The sequence below is a fragment of the Diorhabda carinulata genome, chromosome 2 (genome assembly GCF_026250575.1).
Source record: "Diorhabda carinulata isolate Delta chromosome 2, icDioCari1.1, whole genome shotgun sequence".
NCBI lineage: Eukaryota > Metazoa > Arthropoda > Insecta > Coleoptera > Chrysomelidae > Diorhabda > Diorhabda carinulata.
Genome location: NC_079461.1, coordinates 8,944,367 through 8,966,825, shown reverse-complemented (window position 1 = coordinate 8,966,825; position 22,459 = coordinate 8,944,367). Strand labels below are relative to the sequence as shown.

Here is a 22,459-nt window from a genome sequence, read left to right as displayed (position 1 = left end):
AGCTCGCATTTGATTCTAAGAAGTTTTGATGCTATCTAAATTCTAGTAGGAAAACTAATAGCATTCTAACAGCTTGTTCTATAACATCGAACCTCCTTACCAATCGGATGACATTGCGAATGCTTTTACTCATTGTTTTCAATCAGAATATATCATCTCATCTACTCATAACTTTGATCTCATTGATTCAAATATAAATTGCTTGCTAGGTGTAACTCCCTCCTTTATCGAGTTCGAAGTCATCAACAAATTGAAACCAAACTTTTTATTTGGTCCTGCATTTCTTCTACGAGACTCTCGTTGAAATATGTATAATATCTGGTTTGTGTCATTTTTAAAAAGAATAATTAGGTAGTTATTGCGAACTATTCTCCTATCATAATTGTAACCGACTGTTTCTAAATATTTAAAACTATTCTTTACTACGTGAAACCATCCATCGATAATGAACAGCATTGCTTTTATCCTAGTAGACCTTCAATCTCGAATTTATGCTACAACTGAATATTATAAAACGTAAATAGATGAATGTAGTTAAATGTTAAATGTAGTTTGTTTTAAACAGGTACCAGACATGAACTGAGTCCTTTTTCTACCCCATCCGTTTTATTCTGGAAAACGAAATTTCAAAGCAAAAGCATAAAGGAAAATGAATTCATTGCAAATAAAACAAAAGAATTTCAATTCCAAAGTATCTTTATAAATAATCATGGTAGTCTAAACTAGAGTCATCATTTGATTGAATTATAGTGCGTTGCGGTGATACCACATACTCATCTTCTTCTTTGATGCTCAACACAATCCTGTTCTCTTTATATAAACTATAAATTGTCCTACTTTTGTAGCTATGTCAACTGATTTCAGATTATATTTCTATGTTTTTCGGATCTGTGAATAATCCACAACAACCCCTTTCGTGACTACTCGATAAATTAAGATTGCATTATCAGATTGCTGAATATTTTGCTTTTTTAAACATTCGATTATATTTAAAATAACTTGCCGTGTTTGTATATCTAAATATTTATTATTAAATTCATACCTGTCTTTATTCTTACTACACTGTGCAATTTCATTGTCTTCGTTCGTCCATAGTCTAAATAATGCCATATTTCTATTTATTTAAAGAAATTTATGATTTGAATTAATCTCACCAAGCCATGCCAATGCTTATCGCAGACTTTCTTCAGGAAATATTTCGAATAAATTGTGTACATACGGCTTTGGCCAATATAAATGTATTTATATTTACGATTCGATATTTGCATTGGTAAACAATGGAGATGATGAGTCCACGTAGACTGACGGTTTGTTAGATGTTAGATCCTCGCATAACAGTCTTCTGCAATTGATATTATAAGAACTATACTTACCATGGTTTCAATTTCATAGAAACTAACGAAACTTCTGGAGTGTCCCAGGGATAAGCTCTTGGGCGATTATTGATATTTAAAAACGAGACTATTTTGAAATTACAATCTAATGTTCTTCTTTATGCAGATAAAATATGAAACTATATCATTTTATAGAAAATATTGATGATTGTGAATCTGATATAGATCCAAAATGTGAGTAATGTGGTAAAAATGCAAACATTTAAAATGTAATATCGTCTCTTTCACTAGGATATAATGTACTTAAAAGCTGTGTAGCATTCAAAGCTCTTGTTGTTACATTTGACAATAAATTGAACTTTGTTGAGCATAATAATTTTATACTTGATGGAACCTCAATGCACCCCTCCTTCATATTCATTCAAAAAATTATGAATAATAATTGAATCTCCAGAATTTCTAGGTCTTCTTAGCATACATACTCCTTGGATATCTAGCCGGTACCTCTCTTTATTCTATTTTGTAGTTGCTAGACCAAGTTTCCATCTTTATATAAAATGAAACAATATTATATGAGAATTCTTCAGATATTTTTTGCACCATTATCTCTAACATCTCTATAAATAACATTGATCGCGCTCAAATGACAAAATGTAAGTACCTAGTGCGTAAATACAAATCACCGTCCCTTTGAATTGACCCCAGCTTGCTTCCCTGAATCCGAGACTACCTCTAATATTTTTGGAGAAGAAGAAGATATTTTCAGTGTAATGGAAATTATATATATAAGAGACTAAAGCAACACATGTTAAAACTAAATCGCTTCGAGTATTATATAAAATTAGGCACACAAAATTGATAACGAAATAATTTCTTTTCTGTATTATAACCATATTGTAATCAGTTCCAGACAAATTAATTACTTATTCATAAGATAAAATTAAAGGAAATTATTCATTTGTAGTTCTATCAGTAAATACAATTGTTCAGTACATGACTATAGAAAAAAACAGTTCCGCGTTTAGTTTTGCGAAAAATTACAATCAACGTCTATATTATAAACGACAAAAGTCTAAACATTATACTAAATATCATGTTTAAAATACAATAAAAAAATTATAATTGAAATGCATTAGTTCCACTAGCATCCACACAGGACTTCATCTGAAACATTAGAATTTTTCCAATTTTTTTCTAATATGACTCATCAAGTATTACTGAGAAGCATTGAAGCTTGAAAGAGATCTAATTCAACCGGTTTTACATAAAGTCTGTCAATTATTTTGTTATATTTCTGAACGGAAACACGCCTATTTGAAATTTAAATAAATGTATCTATCCTGCTCATGGTAATTAAACCAATGTATTCTCGTAGATATACAGTAGACTGGAATATTTGTATATGTGTGTACGTGTGTGGACCGGGAAAATAGCATCAGCTTACATTTCATATAAAAAAACCAATATTACATTTTCGGTCCCAACCAAAATATTGAAGAGAAATTATGACAAGAAAAACATAAAAGATGATTAGCTTATTCATAGCATTCTAATTTTCACACAATTTAGTTCTTTTCTGTTCAATGTAGTATATGTTATACATAAACATTTCTTATGAAATGTGATCTACGACGAGTTTAAGTATCATATCATCATATTTTTCTAAATAATAATGTCCCTGATTGTGAAATACGTGATAAATTATTGTCTCATTTACAAGTAGACTGTTGATCAACATTTATATAAATGAAATTGCTTCTTATAAAAGGATTGCAACTTAAGTTTTGAGATAGACAAATAAAAACAAATATTGATAATTAGATATGGCTCTATTGTTTTTCAAAATTTCTCCATTAAAATCAGTAAACTTTTGCATGCGTTTTATTTTTGTCGAAGTATTTTTATCCATTCCGATTGAGGTACCTCCAAAACATGTGATTTGAATGCATTAACGTACGGCGGATAACCCACCAATTCGATGTTCTAACTGTTCAAAAACGTTTTTGTTTGAACTGATGTGTAAGAGCTAGCATTGTAATTGTGGAGAATGAATCGTCTTTATCTATTGGTTTTCTTGATATTTTCAAACTCTTGAGGCAAAATAATGTTCTAGTACCATTGAGAATTGGCCTTTATACGTTGTCTAATGGAACGGTGTCGACATGTCCGAAAAAACATGCGACAACTTGCTTCGAAGTGCTTCGTGTGCGAACAACTTTTGTTGGATTTGGCTTGTCTGAAAAGACCTATACGTTTCATTGTTGTTTAGTTTCGAATATATATGCATTGATCAATAATTTGTCGCCAGTCACGATCTTATAGATGTCTTTTGAAACGCCGCTCAACACGAGCTTTTTTGAGCGATTGTTAAATTATGCGGTTTTCAACGTAAACAAATCTTTTTGACAGCTAAATGCTAATGCAATATTGAATGCATGCTGGTGAAACTATGCCTCAATCTAACGATATTCACATGCAATATCAGCATACGCACTGCATCGATGTTTTCTGGCACAACAGTTGATTTTGGACGACCTATACGAAATTCATTCTATAGTCAAGTGCGACCGAGGGAAACCCGGTGGCTCCAGATGGTGCTTCATCACCAAAAGCCGAAGCGAGTTGATCAGCACACTGCTGGCGCTTTAACTCATCTCTAAAGTCTTAGAAAATGCCATTTAATTCCATTTTTTGACCAAGATGAATATTTCAAATATCTGTGAGCAACTCAAATAGCAATCGTATGGCAACACGTTCTGAGTATGTGCAGCATGAAGAATGTCACACTTTATTATGGTAATGTCAGATTTGACATATTGACATCAGTGTTGCCATATCCATAAGGAAGAGTGAATTTCCATTTCTATTCAAAACATCTAAAAAAATTATTTCCGCAAAATACGCCTTTTTCTCTGTCATCATCTGTATCTGTATCTGTATTTGTGTGTTATTACTATCCACCAGGAACAGGGAGCCAGTTCAGGTCAATAAGGCGAGAGAGGTAATAAATTGAAACTAATTTTACTTCAAAGAGCAGCACATTTCCGTACACATACAATCATTATTTTGTTTTTGAAATTTTCACAGAGGATATTAGAAGCGCGGCAGAAAGTAGCATATGATCACTGCAGCAAAAGTATTGTTGATCTTAAACGAGACCTTAGTAGGGCGGGGGAGCCATCATTAAGTCCTAAAGAATTCGTTAGCCTGCATTAACAGCGTTGTTCTTCCTTCGCTTTCAATAATTTTTTTCCCTTCAATTTTTTAGAAACTAATTCAGAAAGAATTAATATGATTAACAAGGCCGCTTAAAATTAGCTGCAAGACAACTGACAGTGATTGTCGCTGTAGCCAACACTGATAATGTCAAGCTTGTGATTTGAATACAACTATTTTTTGGGGAATTTAAACCAATAATTTGTAAATTCCTAACGGCAGAGCCGGAGAATCTTTGCTTTGAAATAGATTGGAAACAACTTATGATTTTAAATTTGAATTAATTATTTTAATGGAAAAAAGTCATAAGTCGCTATGACAATATTATAAATAGATGGTGTGAAAGGCTTTAAATCACTAAAAGGACATTGACGAGTATTATTGGCTATTATTATCGTATTTTGTCGAAATGTCTAGTTTTGTGAGACATTTCAAGTCTTTTTTGCTTATTTTGCGCAGTAGCAGCTAATTGAAACTCAATTTTCGATTCCAGAAGGGCAATAACTTTGATTTTATGCACATTATGGGATTAGATTACACGCACACTACATAGATATTTAAATATAGTGAGCCTAGATTGAGATTGGAAGGTGGGTTTTAGTATACGATAAACATTTTCTATATTCAAATAGCATGAATACGTATGGGTATAATTAAGAAAACATAATTATTCGATATGTATATAAACGAATACCTTTTGAATATATTTATGATTTTCGCAATTGCCTATAAAAGTGAAACTACTTCTCTTATATTCATTATTTATCTGTGGTTCAGAAAGTGCCATGCCAACTATATTTAAATACAATCCAACAGCAGATTTATATTCTATTCATAAAAATAATAACTTCATAATATTCCTGTTGTCAACAAATGTAAATAAAAATTTTCTCCTTTTTTAGGTTTGATGATGGAAAGCGAGAAGAAAATCTTCGAATTAATGGACCAGCGAACACCTATGTCAAAATATTGGATGCCGCTGGTCTGGGCTACAAATATAATAAACCGTGCACGGAAAGAATCAATCATAACTAGTGATCACATAGTACAAACCTTATTGATGGAGTTATCGGATATGAGGAGGCGGTTAGGAGCTTTGATAGGATATGATACAGTTAACGTTCCACTTGTGTATTCACAGGTAAGCAATGTCTCAAGGGATTGAATCAGATTGTGCATGAAATAGATTAAGTTGGAATATCTGGAACCGTTGGTGATATTCATACTGAACACACTGTTTACACCACCACTACACCAACACTCACAATTACACTGTCTGACGCGCGTTTCGATAACCAAGTTATCGTCTTTAGAGACTGAAGATAAACTGTGTCAGTCTTTGAAGACGATAACTTGGTTATCGAAACGTGCGAGAGCCAACCGATCCATAACATGCAATGTATTGTTTCAAAGTATGTATGTAGATGTTGAGGTATCATATACATTGCGATCCAAAGGATCGATTGTGTCCCCTTTTTCTGCTGCGATACTGGGAAACCCAGAGTTTATAGATGATCTGTTAATCGCACCCCTTCCAGAATGTAGGATGGCTGTGCAACAAAATTTGCACGCCGCTTTATCTGCTACGTCTAGCGTCTTTAGGTGTCTATTGAGGCGACAGTTCACCGATAGGTCTTCTGTTAGTATTCGTAGATTGTTCTCACTAAGGCTGAAACATTCAGCAGATCTTCTCTAGTTATAGTTTCCCAAGAGAGTATTTGATTGCCTCAGTCCCTGTAGGTTATCCCAATAATTGGTTTTGTTCCTATCTACCTTCTATTCCAATATCTTTTTCTATTGTTTTATAGCTGATACCACAAAAGGGTTAAGATCCCGTGAAGGGCTTGACTGCCTCCGCTTTAGAGAGCTTATCAGCTATTACATTTTTCTTCGCTCCCTTTCCTTTTAAATCCATTGTAGGGCAACTTTTTTTTCCTTCCCAGCTCGTTTTATTTTTCTAGGACTGGAGACATTTTTCAACTTCCAACATAAACTTTTACTTGACAAATACTTGGATACTACAAATACTAGAATAACTTCTAGTGCAGCTGTTTCAGCATGATTTCATGGTCTCGCTTGCACAAGCCAGTCTTTGTAGCTTCGAGAGATTGTTCCTCGTGGTATCCAGACTATTCTAGTACTTCAAACCCCTGTCCTATATATGATGATTTGTCTCTCTGACAAAACCGTTTTTGTTTGCTTGATCACTGGAGACCAAGAATGGGTCCTAAATGATAATATGAAAGGCAGCAGTTCTGCAAATGAATAACTCCGAAGTAGTGCAAAACTGAGAATAATTGAGGATGGTAAAATAACGGTAAAAGTATTATCTTAATATAGTAAAACGTCAGACATTCTAATATACTTTTATATATACACATATTAGCAATGTTTTCTAAGATAATTGAGACACTAATAAAAAATTATCTATTATCTTTTTTTTAATTTCTAAGATCAGTTCACATAATTAATTATTCGTTTTAAGAGTTATTCTGTAATTTTTTATGAAATTAGTTCATCTTTTTATTTTCAAAGAGACAGACTTGCTATAACAAGAAGTATAGTTGTTTTGTCGTTCGTACGAGTAGAACCGGTACAGGGAATCAAGGACATCTTTTATTCAAATTTCTCATTGTATGGGTTAACATTAATGAATTAGTTTTTTGTTAAATCAGTTCCATTATAGTCGGTCAAATTTATTCAATATCAGAGATATCACGTATTTTTGCGGTATTGGTTTTGCATATTTAACGCACTTTGGTGATGTTATATATTCTACTATTAAAACTTAAAACTTGTACTATTGTACCACACGATAAATAAATAAATAATAGTATATGTAAATACTAATGTCTATAACCTCAACTGACTTCTGTTATATCACTTTTCGTCTGCCTCAAATAATCGCCAAAAACTTACCATCCACAATGAATTTAAAAACATTGAAATTAAATGCAGAACTCGCAAACTATATTAAGATTAAGTAATAGATCAAATTAATTAAAACATACTTTCAATACAACACTGTTATAGTAGAACTGTTAACTTTTAACTTCAGCTAATTATTTTTTTTAAATTATTCATCAGACCAAAAAAAGAAATATGCTGTTTAAAAGACAATTTAATATTCAATTCAATGTGAATATAAATTTATGAAAACTTATTACGACTTCCCACGTTTCTTTTTCCTCAAGTACCATATACTTTGCAGTGTAGGTGTTTTCTTGTCCAAAACCTCTAATCTATTATCTGAAGACACCCTTCTTCTGCACGACGAAAAATTGTTACCGCACCTTGAATGCCACACCTGTCTCTATTCCGTAGCCAGGAATGTTGTTTAAGCCCTGGTCCTCTCCTTCCGTCGATCTTTCCCGTCAGTACTTCTTCATTCGTGGGGATCCGTAGAAGTCTGTGCAGCAGCCACACTTCCTTCGCTTCTGTTCTATTTAAGGATTGCATTTTCAGAGACAACATCTTCTCACCATACAAAAGGATTGGCCAAATATAACATTTTATCACCCTCAATCCAAGGCTTAGGGGGATTTCTCGGCGGATTAGGAACTTATTGAACTTTGTAAAAGATAATTTTGTAATTGCTATCCTCGTCGCAATCCCATTTTTCATTTAACACACATCCAAGGTATTTAAATTTATTGAGTCTATGTTATTTCCATTAACAAGTAATTGAGCTTCACCGTGTTGTTGTCCGTATGCTTAAAATTAATGCAGTAAGCCTATTAAACTTTTTTATTATTAACATAAATAGGGTTATTGACAATTCAAAACTAAACACTTAAGATCTTAATAATGGGTATGACCTCCTGTTATCCTAACACTAGGGATAGATCAAGTTAGCTATTGTTTCTTGTGGTATGTTAAGTCACTCTACTTCGACTGCAAAAATAAGCTCTGGAATTGACTTTGGGGTAGGACATCTAACTCAAATTCTTCTTTTCAGCTCATCCCATAAATGTTCTATCGGATTTAGGTCAGGACTGTATGCTGACCATTGCATAACCCGAAAACCGACGGTTTCAATGTAATCTTACACGATTCTGGCAGTGTGTGGCCTTGCATTGTCATGCATAAAGGTAAATTCGTCTCCAATGTAGTTAACGTAAGGTAACCTCTTTTTCCGGAAACACGGTCGCCCTTACGAATGAACACAGGATTTCTTCGTGCTCCTATAGAAATTGCACCCCAGATCATGCAGGAACCACCTCCACGCTTCAAATTAGCAGTTTTCAGATCGCTTTTTTGTTCTTCAGCACACATTTCTTCTTCTATCGCTACCATGGAGACATATTCTGGTCTCATCTGAGAACAGAACAGATCCCCATTGTCCCGATTCTAATGATCTTGTACAAAACGCAAGCATGCTTGCCGATAAGATGAAGTAAGTTTTGAACCAATCGTATGTGTTTTAGCGATCAGGTTATTTTCCTGCAGTTTTCGTCTTACTGACTAATAGTCATTTCTCGCAGAGCTGTCACTGCCCTTGAACGGCATTAAGATGACAATTTCTTTATGTTGTTTACACAATAAAGCGGTAAATCGCCTTCTGCCTATTCCAGGTCGCCTACGAAAAGGTCTAGTCTTCTCATAACGCTGGCATAGCCTTCGAGCCGCCGCGCCGATCATATCCAATTATCTAGCAAAAGCTCGCTAACTAAATCCATTCTCGATTAAAGTAATAACATGGACGGTTTTTGTGGTGTAGTAGTGAACACTAATGATATTATAAAAAACGAATAATATGCAAATTTCTGTTGCAAACGTAATAATTTCAATACTTGAAAATTTTTTTATTTTTATTACAATCACCACATAAACATGTTTCATTTGTTTACCGGTGCGCTACGCATATAAACGATAAGCCTAGCTGGTAAATTTAAACTCTTATTAAAGACTATCAAATTGTCTTTCAAGTTCACGCAAGTGTATTTTATATAATAGAAATAAAGGGACTACTTTCTTGAAATAATCAACGGGCCTGTTTGATCTGAATCATTTAGGAGCACGTCTTCTTTGGCGACAATTAATTTCAATAATGTTTACTGAGAATACTAGAATATTAGCGCTTCTTTAAAACTTTCCAAAGTATATCAGTTTGCAGTCGAAGCTTTTATAGTATTTCAAATAAAAATGTACTTGGGTTTATAATTCCAAGTTATACAATACTTGACTTGACGCCTCTCCCACCTTTGCGGACTACGTTAACCGTTTCCCCTTAAAATTTTAAGATGCAAATTAGTTTTGAGAAATACCACTGGTGAACGAATATTATTTTTTCCAGTCGATCGCTTGTAGAATAATAGTAACAAAATTTATTTTCACGCGTTTCATGATTGTTCTGTTTACTTCTTTGGGATAAGTAAGGTTAGGAGTTTTTATATTAAATTATATTATGAAAAACTTGAGTGGCTGAGAGGTATTTCCTTCACTTGATGGTCATTTGTCCATTCAAGCTAGTTCAAAATCTCTCGTTAAGGCCAGTCTTGAGTTTTCAAGTCAAACATTTGATTATATATGACCCTAATCATCTGTATTAACTTATTTTTTCGAGTACTGTCATCAACATTGAAAGATTAGGGCTTCTTAGAGTTATGCTGGTCCTTGCACCATTAATTTGTTTTGCTTTGTTTTAAATCTTTTGATGAGCGTGAAGTTGATTAAAATAAATATTCACTCACTGGTGTTAACAAACAAACTGTCTGAATGACTATAATAATTGAATAATTTGACAAGAGATCAAGTTGACTCTTTTAAGTAAGTAGAGAACGATTGTAAACACTTTGAAGATGTATAAGGTGTTAGATACCGATTGCTTGAAAACTTAGGTTGGATTTGGAATCGAAGAATACGATCCCCAGATAAACTATCCCTACCAATTAACTTCTTCCCATCGGTATTTCAAGCGAAAATATTTGCTACAAGGGAGCGGATCTTATAATGCGCAACTACCGGGAAAAAAACCTATATGCGCTTGACTTCGCGTTAACACAGTAATCTAGGAATACAAGATACTTCCTAACGCATTCGGTCTAAGTGAGTCAACATTCTCTAGAAAGCTACTCGTTCTGGAAGCAACAACTTGGCAGATTGGTTGGTAAACCAGAGAGAAGTAACCCACTTCATTGGACTAGAGCCATTTTACGATTTCTTTGGCATCAAATATTAACTTCGTTTAGTGCAAATAAATTTTGATACAACTGTACAATTGTGGGAATACACCAGTTGCCGATCGTTAAAAAAACAAACATAATTAACATAAAATTCCTAAAGAAGTAAACATGTATCAGCAATTTTGTACTTTTGATTATTGATTTAATTGAAATCAAACTGTAAGAAAGCAGTGTTGTCTACTACAGTCAACTACAGACGAAAACAATTTATTCCAGTATTTAAATTTCATCAACATGATATTTCTTCATAAATAAAAGTATATATCTTTTGTATAAAGTAAGGTATGAATCACAAATATGGTGAATGGTCCGATATCACAACGACAACAGAAACTTGTCAAGGAGTACAGCCTAATAGGAAGTCTAGTGGCTGCTAATGGAAAACCCACTATGGGCAGTCGAACGTATTTAGGGTTGGAGGTAGTGTCATCATGCAATGAAGCAACAAATGGCAAGGAAACGACTGAGAATTTGCCAAGGTCGGGTCCGCCAAGACAAGCAGAACAACAAATATAATTTAACGAGTGTGAAATATGTTAACAAGAGATTGGCGATTAAATATACGATTAATGGCTGAGGAATTGAGCATATGCAAGGGTACACTATCATCGTCAAAGCTCCGAAATCTACAAGGAAGTTTTGAAACGACACATCTGGCGTGTGGAGCCGGACTAAGCAGTGTGCACTGTACAAAAATCCGTTTGGTCACTCTAAAATCCACGAGCGCCAATTCTTGGCTTAGCATATCGTAAATACTCTTGATTGTCCACCGTACTGTCCCAACTCGGGACGTGTCGTATTATTTCTGTGTTTTCCTTCATGAAAGATATCCTAAAAGGGGTACGCTATCCAATGACGTTCTGCGATTTATTCCGAAGGCAGTTTTTAGGAGTTTTATGAACGTTGTCAAATGTGTGTTGTGTACAATGCCGATTAGTTTCTAGAACAAAGTGTTTGATTTGTATCTTCTGTTTTATTTAATTTTTAGACACATCTCTATATCTTCCAATAATATATTTTTTAATTTAGTGTATACATTTAATTATATTGGAATCACTACTTTTTTTACTAGATATTGATATTATCAATAATTCATGTTTTTGGTATAGAAAAAAAAGGAATAAAATACACCATAAGTGAGCCTTTGCTTTTCACTTCAAATAATAACTTCCAAATTACAACTAAAATATCTGTTATTTCAATGATACAAAACGCAATCATAGATTGATTTTTATTAATATTTCCCGGAAAAAAATCACCGTTCTAGTGTTTTATTAATTTCAACCTATATTCAAACCGGTTAAAATACTCATTCACGTCAGAACTGAATTATTTTTAATGAAAATAAGCTGTAATTACACGTCAGTTAACGATGATTGTAATTGTTGTCTCGTGTAATGGAAAAAGACCAAATTACTGCCAGTTTTTTGTTTATGCAAAATAACTTTAAATTATGCTTATGAATTATGACAAATGTTTCGTTTCCCAGAAACGTCTTACTCGTTTTTATGCTAAAGATCATAAAAATTTGTTTAAAAGTAACTAGATTTGATCTACCTATGACCTTAGTCTTTAAAAGAAACTGAAAATAACAACTTATGATACCAAAATACTTTCTTAATTGCAAATTGCATTACAAGGGCTGGAAATAATTCCTCAAATTACAACCCTAAATTTGCTAAACGGGTGCATTAATAATATTAATTGTTTTCATTTATATTATTTTCATTTCCACTTAATGCGAAAATATTTTTTTCGTTGTATTCTACTTATTTTTATTATTACTGCTTTTCGGAAATCATAATCTTAGATATATTACCTATCAGCTGAGTGCGGATGCTAGACCAGAACGAGATTTTTCATCACCAGTCTTCAGAGACTGAAGGTAAACTGTCTTCACTCTCTGAAGACGATAACTTGGTTATCGAAACGCCCGTCACATAATGTGTTTGTGAATGTTAGTGTAGTGATAGTATAAACAGTGTGTTCACTTTGTTAGGTATTAAGGTAGGCTCAAGTCCAGAACCTTCAAGAAAAGAATAACATTTATCGCCTGATGCTAAGAAGATAGTGAATAGCGTAAATAAATGAATTTATAGAAACATTGTTCAAATTTATATACGATAATGGTCCCAGAAGTACATCATCACGACGCTGTTTTTGTTCCATTGTGAGCAAACGCGGCATCCATCTTGTGCACAGCTTTCTCATGTTCAAATTTTCACTTAATACGCGATGTACCGGACTTTTTAAAATGTCTACTAAGCTGCTAGTTCGCTCATTTTCAGTCGATGATCATACAGTACCGCTTTGAGGATTTTATTCAATATTTCTAGATTCGTCATCTCATTTGGTCGACCACTGCGATGCTGCTCTTCGCAGGTAGTACGTTCTGCTACCAAATATTTTAGTGTTGATAACGAAGGAGCAGTCTCGCCCATAGTATAATCTATTTCAGCTTTTATATTTATTGGGCTAACGCCTTTTAAATAAAAGTATAGTATCATATAACGAAGACCAATTTTTTCAAAGTCTACAAATTAACTGAAAAACTATTGATGGCTGCCAAACAAATATCAGTATTTTTCAAGAAACTGCCGCCATATCTATACATATATATATTGTTTTTTATGTATCTTCATATCTGTGTATTTATAAACAGTTTATAAATAAGACAAATTAAATGTGTACACCTGAAGTTTGCTCCTGTTACTAATAATGAACTTCAGAAGTTACTACGTTCTTAAAAGTGTCAGGAGCTTGTTGGGATATTGGCATATTGTTTAGTGCCTGGGGAGAAAACCGCAAACTAATTGACTATTATTTTCGGTCAGCCTTATAGGATGACGGTCACTTAAAATAAAATAATATGAAAGTGCCCTAAAAGAAATCCTATGTGAAAAGAGATTTTATTGAAATTAATTGCTACGTTGTTGATTTTAAGTGACTGCGTACTTACTAAAACCTTTTTAAGATAATCGTATTACTAATTCTGGGGATTAATTCTGCAGTTAATTAATTTTCTTTCTCATCCATCCACTGCGATAGTATTTATAGTGAATGAGTTTTTTCTGGCTCAATAAGCTTAGTCCTAAAGCCTAGCAAAATAAATTTATTAGGAAAAATTGTTTGTTGCAGGTAGTTTCTTTGGCCCTATATGTATATTTTATAGCAGCTCTCTTAGGCAGACAATTTGTTCCTTATGCGGAGAAATCGGTGACTGGAAAATACGAACATGTCGATATGTATTTTCCGTTTTTCACTTCAATACAAGTAAGTTTGCCTAATGTAAAATTATGAGCCAATAATAATAATTTTTTTCAGTTTTGTTTTTACATAGGCTGGTTGAAAGTTGCCGAAGTATTAATTAACCCATTCGGAGAAGACGACGATGACATCGAACTAAATTGGCTAATTGATAGACATATCAAGGTAATAATCATTCAAATTATTTTTTCTAATTACATCGCTATAATATTGCCTATTGCTTATCATTATGGCCGACGCAATACAAATTCTAACGCTATTTGGATGTCATGGGATTTTTATATGTAGTATATATTCCTCAAAATCTGTTGGTGTTACAAAAAACATTATATTATTCAAAGAGTGAGTAATTACTGGTGGCGATGATTTTTGCATCATGAGCATAACTATTATTGTAATTCATTTGAATAATTACTCGCGAATAGAATACTATATTTTACCTACTTCTACTAGAAAAAAACAATATATATGTTTTGTCGACATATATATGGATATTGGATATTCTTTACCCAACATATTACTTTCTATGGTAGTTGTACTTGTAATATTCAAATTCAAAAAGTTAGCCAAATTTTGAAACCTCTTTTTTCGCCCATACTTACATAACCTAACCTAACCTAACATACTTACAGAGTCATTAGAGCCTGGTTATACCAATGAATTTGTTTACTTATCGCACATCATCATCGTGTTTTGAAAGTTAAAGAGCATCCCTAACGTACCTACAAATGATTTTTTTCGGTCTTCGCATCTCGCACTACGACTGTAACAGTCTACTCAACCCAACTAACATTCTTTGTTTTATAATGGTAACGGTTACATTTCGATTACTTATTTTATAAAACATTGGAACCTATAATTTCTTCGCGAAAAGTTTTCGTTGCTCTTATAAAACCCCTATAACACTTAAATAGAAAATCCCATAAAGGTAACAGTGACCAAAATTTAGTTCCATTTAAAACTTTTAAGACGAATTTACATGGGGATAGTAACTAAAGCTAATTACCAAATTTAATTACTTACCATTTAGTATTTGTCTACGCGACATTTTAGCTCGCTCTGTTTAGTCACTGAATGAAAATGGTGTACATTGAACGAAAATGTTTTAGATCAGTCTAAAAAGAGTGTGTAGTTGTATTATGCGAGGAAATTAGTAAAGTAATAGAAAGTGAACAGAAGAAAAAGAAGCGTATATGGATAAGGAAATAGTTAGCTCGTAGAAATACTTGAGTTTTATTGTATGTTGTTAAAGAAACTGGCTAATTGAAGACCTCGAGGAATATAGAAACTGCATGAGAATATCCTAGCAACAATTTGACATACTGCTACATAAAGTTGATCCTTCTATAATGAAGTCTGACACCCTTATGAGGGAGGCTATTCCGGCATTAATAAAATTAGAAATAACTTTATCGTATTTAGCAACTGGAAATAGCTTTAGAAATTTACAAAGACAATTTCGCGTGTCCAGACCAGCATTTTCGAAGTTTCTTCCCGAAGTATGCGATGCCATTTATGTTTTTATAAATAGCACTTTTTGTCTTCTATAGACATTCTTTAAAGCGTTACTCCTGAACAAATTTCAGGGTGGTATCTTCGTTCCAGCAAGGTAGTGAACAAATCACGTACCACTTGTTCCAGTAATTAGAATCGCTTTCTATCTACTTGACTAAAATTTTCGCTAAATTGGTGACTGACTCAAGTACTAAATCAGACGTTTACACAACGCCAATAGCTAAATTTGGTAACTGGCTTTAGTTACTTGTTTTAGTTACTATCCTCATGAAAATTCGCCTTTAGTTATAACGGCAAAGGGTACATTTTCGTTGCCGCTATAAACCTTCATGTTCCCTGTAAAAGCCATTTATAAACACAAAACTAAAAACGCCTCCTTTTTACTTTATCTCTTTCTTTTTCTTTTTTTTGCAAAATATTTTATTTCTAGTCCCTTGTCATTATTATTTTGCTTTTACTCTCAAGTTGACAGCAATGGAATTTACTTTGTAATTATTGAGAAAACGTCTCATTAAATATTATAATAAATCAAAAATTCTAATGTGTGACGACTTAATTCTATTTAGCACAAAAAATTTATCGATCAATTTTATATTTTACCCTGCCTAAAGCCCCCCGTTTTGAACACTGTAAAACTTAATTTTGGTAACAACCTGAAAATTAAAATTATGTCTCACGAACTTTTTTTGCAATTAAAATGTATAACTTCCCTTAACCGAATATTTTTGAAGGGAATCCATGTTTGCCAGATCGCCCCTACAAAACCTTTAGTTTTGTATGGGCTTTCAACTAATAATAACGCCTTGGAAACGTTCATAAAACTTAACTAAAGAGCCTTATAGGAATATTAGTCTTCCAATAAAATCTAAGGTAATTTTGTGATATCCATAGTTTGATAAGTTATCAAAAAGGTTTTTATAAAAAACCTTGGTAACCAGTATAAAACCAAAGATAACTAGAAAACCAGTTGAAAACTATTGGTGCGCAAATGTCAAAGGTCTGAAACAGACCATTGCTTAAAATCCGCAAGAAGTAACATGATTTTTCTCTCAATTGTCAATTCGTGTTATGTTTGGTTATTACCTTGGTTCAACGAATAACTCACTTAACCAATTTTCGCTTATGTCAATACATTCTTCTAAATGTTCTTTTGGATTTTCTGCACATTTTTATGATTTATCAACAATTCGCAAAATATGATCACTGGTTTTAGCATACTTTTCATAAAAATTGCTACTATATTTGATTTTTTGCCAATTTTTCTTACCTTGTGACATCTTCAGGAAAACAATTCTTAAAATGATAACTCCAAAAACAAAGCGCAGAAAAGACAGAAAAAGATAAAACCCATATTTTTAAACAGAAATGAAGAAGGATATTTTAAATTCTTTAATAATTATTTAGAAGATGACGAAAAAAGTTTTTTTACTACAAAAATCTACTTTACCTGGCATTCGAGTCGCAAAGGCTGCAACCGAGTCGCTAGAGTCGACAACTGAAACGCTTCAACTAGAAGTACACAAAAACGAATTAAAGCAGTGGTAGACGATCGAACATAGTCTTGAGACGCTGCTTCCAGACGCGCCAGTTAAACCATACCTCTAACCCATGTAGGAGCCCCCAGATTTGAACGACGGGACTTAGCTTGGGCCAAAGCTGGGAGACCTGGCCTGATCCAGGGCATTCAGGCCTGATCAACTTTACAAACCAAGCGAGGGACATTGTTATCATCATAGAGCTCCACCAAATCTGGGCCAATAATTACTTCCAAGCTAGGACCAGAGTTGTACATACTTGACTCAAGTCTAGGCATATACTGGACCCATCGTAAAAACTTAAATGGGAATCTATCCAAAAAAAAACCAAAGAAAGTACCTAAAAACCAGCGTAACATCGTAAACCCTTTACATATACATTATACATGTATTTGTGTTTCTCCCTTTTTTAGTAGCAGTAGTAGTAATTACATTTAAGCTCAATTTTCTTAAATTCCTTCTCCTTATAACATTGTTTTTATTATTGATTTTATCGTGTGAGGCCTAATTTGTCCTTTGTATGACATAGCAACAAAATTGATTGAATAGTAACCATACATTTAATTACACATAAATATAATGGGACATAAGATATTTTTTCTAGAATAAAGGTGAGTGTTTTGGAAATAATATTAATTTAAAATATATTTTTTATTATCCTATTGTTCTTTAATTATAGCAAACTGCAATAATGAAGGTTATAAAAACAATTAGTTTTTGTGATCGTTTATTTTGATCGTACATTTGACACTGCGTATATATATTGTTATTGATACGACTAGAAATAAGCATTTATAACAAACTATTTGCTATAATTTGCGTCAGCAAAAAACCATAACCCTATTTAAAAATACCAATAAAATCATATGAATTAATCAATATAAAACATTGGTGTAGTTAATCACGATGAAACTTTGTATTAATTTCAGAAAATTTATCATTTTTTTTTATTTTGTCCACAATGAAGACCGTTTTAATTGACAAATATTTGTAAAATAAAAATATTTCATAACAATGTATCTAGTATTTTGCCTCCTGTGTTTTTATAGACTACCATGCCACACGAATAGACTAATGCCCGCTATTACGCATTAATAGACTCTTATGATTACGACAGAGACAGACACAAAGTTCGAAAAGAAATCAAAAAGATTTGGCCTCAGGGTTAATAGCAAAAAGGAAATCTCGTACATGGAAATGCGACAAGGAACAAAGCAACAAAGATTAAATTGTACAAAACAATGATCAGACCGACTGTACTGTATGGATGTGAGTCCTGTATGCTTAGCAAAAAAAGTGCTAAAAAAATAGACGTGTGGGAGGGGAAAGTACACGGAAAAATACTAAGGGGTGTGAAATTAAACAATGAGTCATGGAGAAGAAGAAAAAACGCTGAGATGAAAGATATATATTTCGAGCCTAATATTACGCAAACCGAAAAAGAAATGCATAGGAGAAGTAAAATCGGATTTAAGAAGAAAAGGAATAACTGAGGGGAGAGAAAGGACAGAAATGGAGAGAGTATAATATTATATATAAAATTATATATTAGCAATTGCGCATCAAATTCAGTTAAAGGGTCTGTATCATGCTCTTATGCCTGTCCTGATTTATTCAAAAAACTGAGGAAATGATGTATTTCTATTTTGATTCACCCTATATAAGTTTCAATGAATATCAAGAAAATAAATAATTTTCCAAAATTTTTATTACTATTCGAGTATTTTGGCTGCAACAGATTTTCAATCTTGAATTTCTCTTACATTGTACAGGGTTACAATTGTTACGATTTTATAGAAAATTGGATATAACTTTCTAAATATCCCATAGAACGTATCACAACCCTATATTATTGTAATAGGGAAGTCCAGCTGATTCCAAATGTGCAATAGAATATAGGGTTTTAATTTAAAAAACTGTAACTTTAATATGGTACAGCATTCTGGAATACCTTTTAAGATTGTATATAATTTTGAATTGTGAATACTAATAATGGCTTGAATCGCTCTAATTTTCAAGTTGATATCTCAAAAGACAATCGAGGTACTGTTCTTTATCACACTAATCCATCACTCTGTTTATATATGCTTTCCATTATTTTTTTCGATAGCATTTCAAAAATTACGTGTAAACGTTTCTTATTTACAAGGGCAGTCCGATAAGTAAAACAGACGAGAGCACATGAAATTAATATTTTGTTTCTTGATGATCACATAACAGATCCACTATTGTTCATGAAATAGACAATATATTTGACAAAAAACTTGGCATTCCTATTAAAATTTACATTGGAAATAAAATGAATAAGAAACTATATTAAAAACAATCATTTCCGAGATGTATCATTTCAGACGTGTAAATATGTTGCACAAGCTGCCTTACTACAGACAATATCACTAAGGGGAGAAAGAGGAAAACAGATGACTGACCTCGAGTGGCACGTCTTACCAACAATCTCATACCTGATTATCTATACTTTTATTTTACCTTGTTTTACACCGTATAAAATTAAAAATGCGCTTATCGGTGATATTAATAACGTATATAGATTTACGGATAGGCTGCTACTCTAGTAAATATTCATTTTCTTCAATCTCCTTGGTTTTATGTAGTTTATAGAAAACATTTATTGAATAAAATTAATACAACATCGTTATTTGGTAAACAATTTCTTAATAACATGAATAACATTGAGAAACAAAAGTAATAATTTTATATTTAAAATTTATTAAGACTTAATAAACTGTTAATGAACTGTTTCCAAAACGAGCTATACAAAGTTGGTCCGAGAAGTACCTGACCTGACATAGAGATGGCGGTAATTACTTTAAAAATATCACTGTATTAAAAAGAACACAATCTATACAATATATGTTTCAAGTTTGAAGACGCCATATTGTTTAGTATTTGTTTGGCAGCCATAAATAGTGACCGTTTTTAGTGAATTTGTGAACACGGAAAAAATTGGTCATCTTTATGTGATAGAAAGGCCTTAGCCCAAGCTATATTAAAGCTGAACTAGATGCTTCGTAATCAACAGTAAAATATTGGGTAGCAGAGTTTAAACGAGACCGTATGACTTGCGAAGACCAGCATCGCAGTGGTCTACCAAATGAGGTGACGTCTCCAGAAATGTTGAAGAAAATCCACAAAGCGGTACTAAATGATTGTCTTCGCTGAAAGTGCGCGAGCCAGTAGATATAGAAGGCATTTCAAAGAGAGCGGTACATTGCGTATTGACTGAAAATTTGGACATGAGAAAGCTGTGCGCAAGATAGGCGCCGCGTTAGCTCACAATGGAACAAAAACGGCGTTGTGACGATGTTTCCATCGAGTGTTTAGCAATGTTTCACAGAAATAAAGCCCTATCTTTGCTCCGTTTCATAACCATGGATAAAATATGGGTTCATCACTTCAAACCCCAAACAAAAAAACAATCAAAACAATGAAAACTGTTCAATGTGCAGGCAAAGTCATTCATTGGTTTTTTGGGGTGCGCATGGAATAATTTTTATTGACTATCTTGAAAAAGGAAAAACTATCAACAGTGAGTATTATGCGAACTTATTGCAACGTTTGAGCGAATAAATCAAGCAAAAACAACCGTAGTTGACTAACGAGGAAGTGTTGTTTTATCAAGATAATGTACCAGCTCCCACATCCGTTATTGCAAAGGCGAAAATTAATTAATTAAAGTTCGAATTGCTGCCTCATGCATTTTATTCGCTAGTTTTAGCCCCTTCGGATTATTTTCTGCTCCGAGACTTGAAAAAATGGCTCGGTGGGCAAATATTGTTCAATTTTGAATGGCTATTTTGAGGAGCTTGGCGATTCTTATAAAAACGGTATCCAACAACGCTGAGAAATGATGTATGGAGCTAAAAGGAGATTACGTTGGAAAATAAATATATTTTTTCCAAAAATCTTCGTGTTTTCATTGTGAAGCCAGCTACTTCTGGGACCATCCTCGTAGATAGACTTATTATGGCCGTATGCACCGTAGATTAAAGTTTAATCTCGTTTAACTTGAACTATCGGCATGCACCATAGTATCTGATAATATCAAATTGATTTAAATTTAATCTATCAGTAGAAAGCAAAAGCAAACGTCTATCCAAAATACTAATCGATTCATATTAAATTTTGTAACTAATACTCGTCATTAGCATTGTTGGCAACTGAAATTTGTCACATTTACGTTGTTCTTAGTTTCTGGCACGAGTATTAAAGGAAATGGAATTAGAAATCGAATTATTTCTCCTAATAAATACGTAAGGATTAATCATTTAAAGGAATTGATTAACTTATGAGCGATTTTGGCATGTCAAAGGAACTGTTACGTTTCATACAGATCTTTCAATACTTGGTTAACTGCCATATTAGAGATTGGTTACTGTTCCTTGGAATCCACTGAAATACGGGATGTTCTTTGAAAGTAATCGATACTACTAATATTCGACTAAAATACAAAAAATCTTATTGATTTCAGGCCTCGTACATGATAGTCGATGAAATGCACGAAGAACATCCAGAATTATTGAAGGATCAATACTGGGAAGATATAGTACCAAAAGAGCTACCTTATACAGTAGCGTCAGAGCATTACCGAAGAGAAGAGCCTAAAGGTTCTGCAGAACATTACAAAATTAAAGCTCAAGATGCAGTATACGCTAATCTAATCACTCCAAAGAAATCTCTAATTCCAGAAGATATGTATGCAGATTACGTAAGTATTAAAAACTATAAGGTGCATTATCATAATCATACAGCCAATAACTAAAGTGTAGATTAATCAGATAGCTTACAATTATGTATTTGATTCTCCATAGTATTTTTTGCATAAAATATGAATTCAATCACGCCAAGATATTGGGATATTTGGGATAAATCCAAATCGAGCTTGATTGCAATTGTATTCCAAAAACTTTCAGCTTAGGATCATTCATCGTCTATCACTTTACTCAGTATACTTTTAATTCATATCTTGACAATTCATTGTGGAATATGTTGTATTTAGTAATGATTGATGTCATTTCCTAATACATTTTTCAAATAATTTAGTTGAATTAAACAAAGCGTTCTTGTGATTTTGACACAAAAGTCACATTATTGGAATGTTTCGTAAGGAGAAAATTTTTCAAGGTACGGAACAAATGGATATTGGATAGAGCGACATATGTAGAGGTTACGAGAGAACTTCCCATACCAACTGATGTAGCTTGTCCACGCTTTTCCACTATGGTTCTTGCAGTATCCGACTTTTTTCCCGTAAAACTAGTACGAATTATGCACTGTACATATCACTTGTAATGTTTGATTGGTGGCAAAGAATTCATAATAAAAAGTTATTAAGATATTAATCATTTTAAACAGAGTTTGATTTTAATTGCGATTAATTCTGTAAAGT

At 33.0% G+C, this 22,459-nt stretch overlaps 1 protein-coding gene across 1 annotated transcript in view; it reads left to right on the top strand.

Annotated features, from left to right (window-relative positions):
* LOC130903495 (bestrophin-2) overlaps positions 1-22,459 on the top strand; it is a 104,479-nt gene that overhangs the window by 69,179 nt on the left and 12,841 nt on the right. The window contains exons 5-8 of the mRNA XM_057815620.1: positions 5,453-5,691; positions 13,874-14,008; positions 14,060-14,167; positions 21,542-21,778. Coding sequence (XP_057671603.1) covers positions 5,453-5,691; positions 13,874-14,008; positions 14,060-14,167; positions 21,542-21,778 — 719 coding nt within the window. The remainder of the gene's footprint in view (positions 1-5,452; positions 5,692-13,873; positions 14,009-14,059; positions 14,168-21,541; positions 21,779-22,459) is intronic.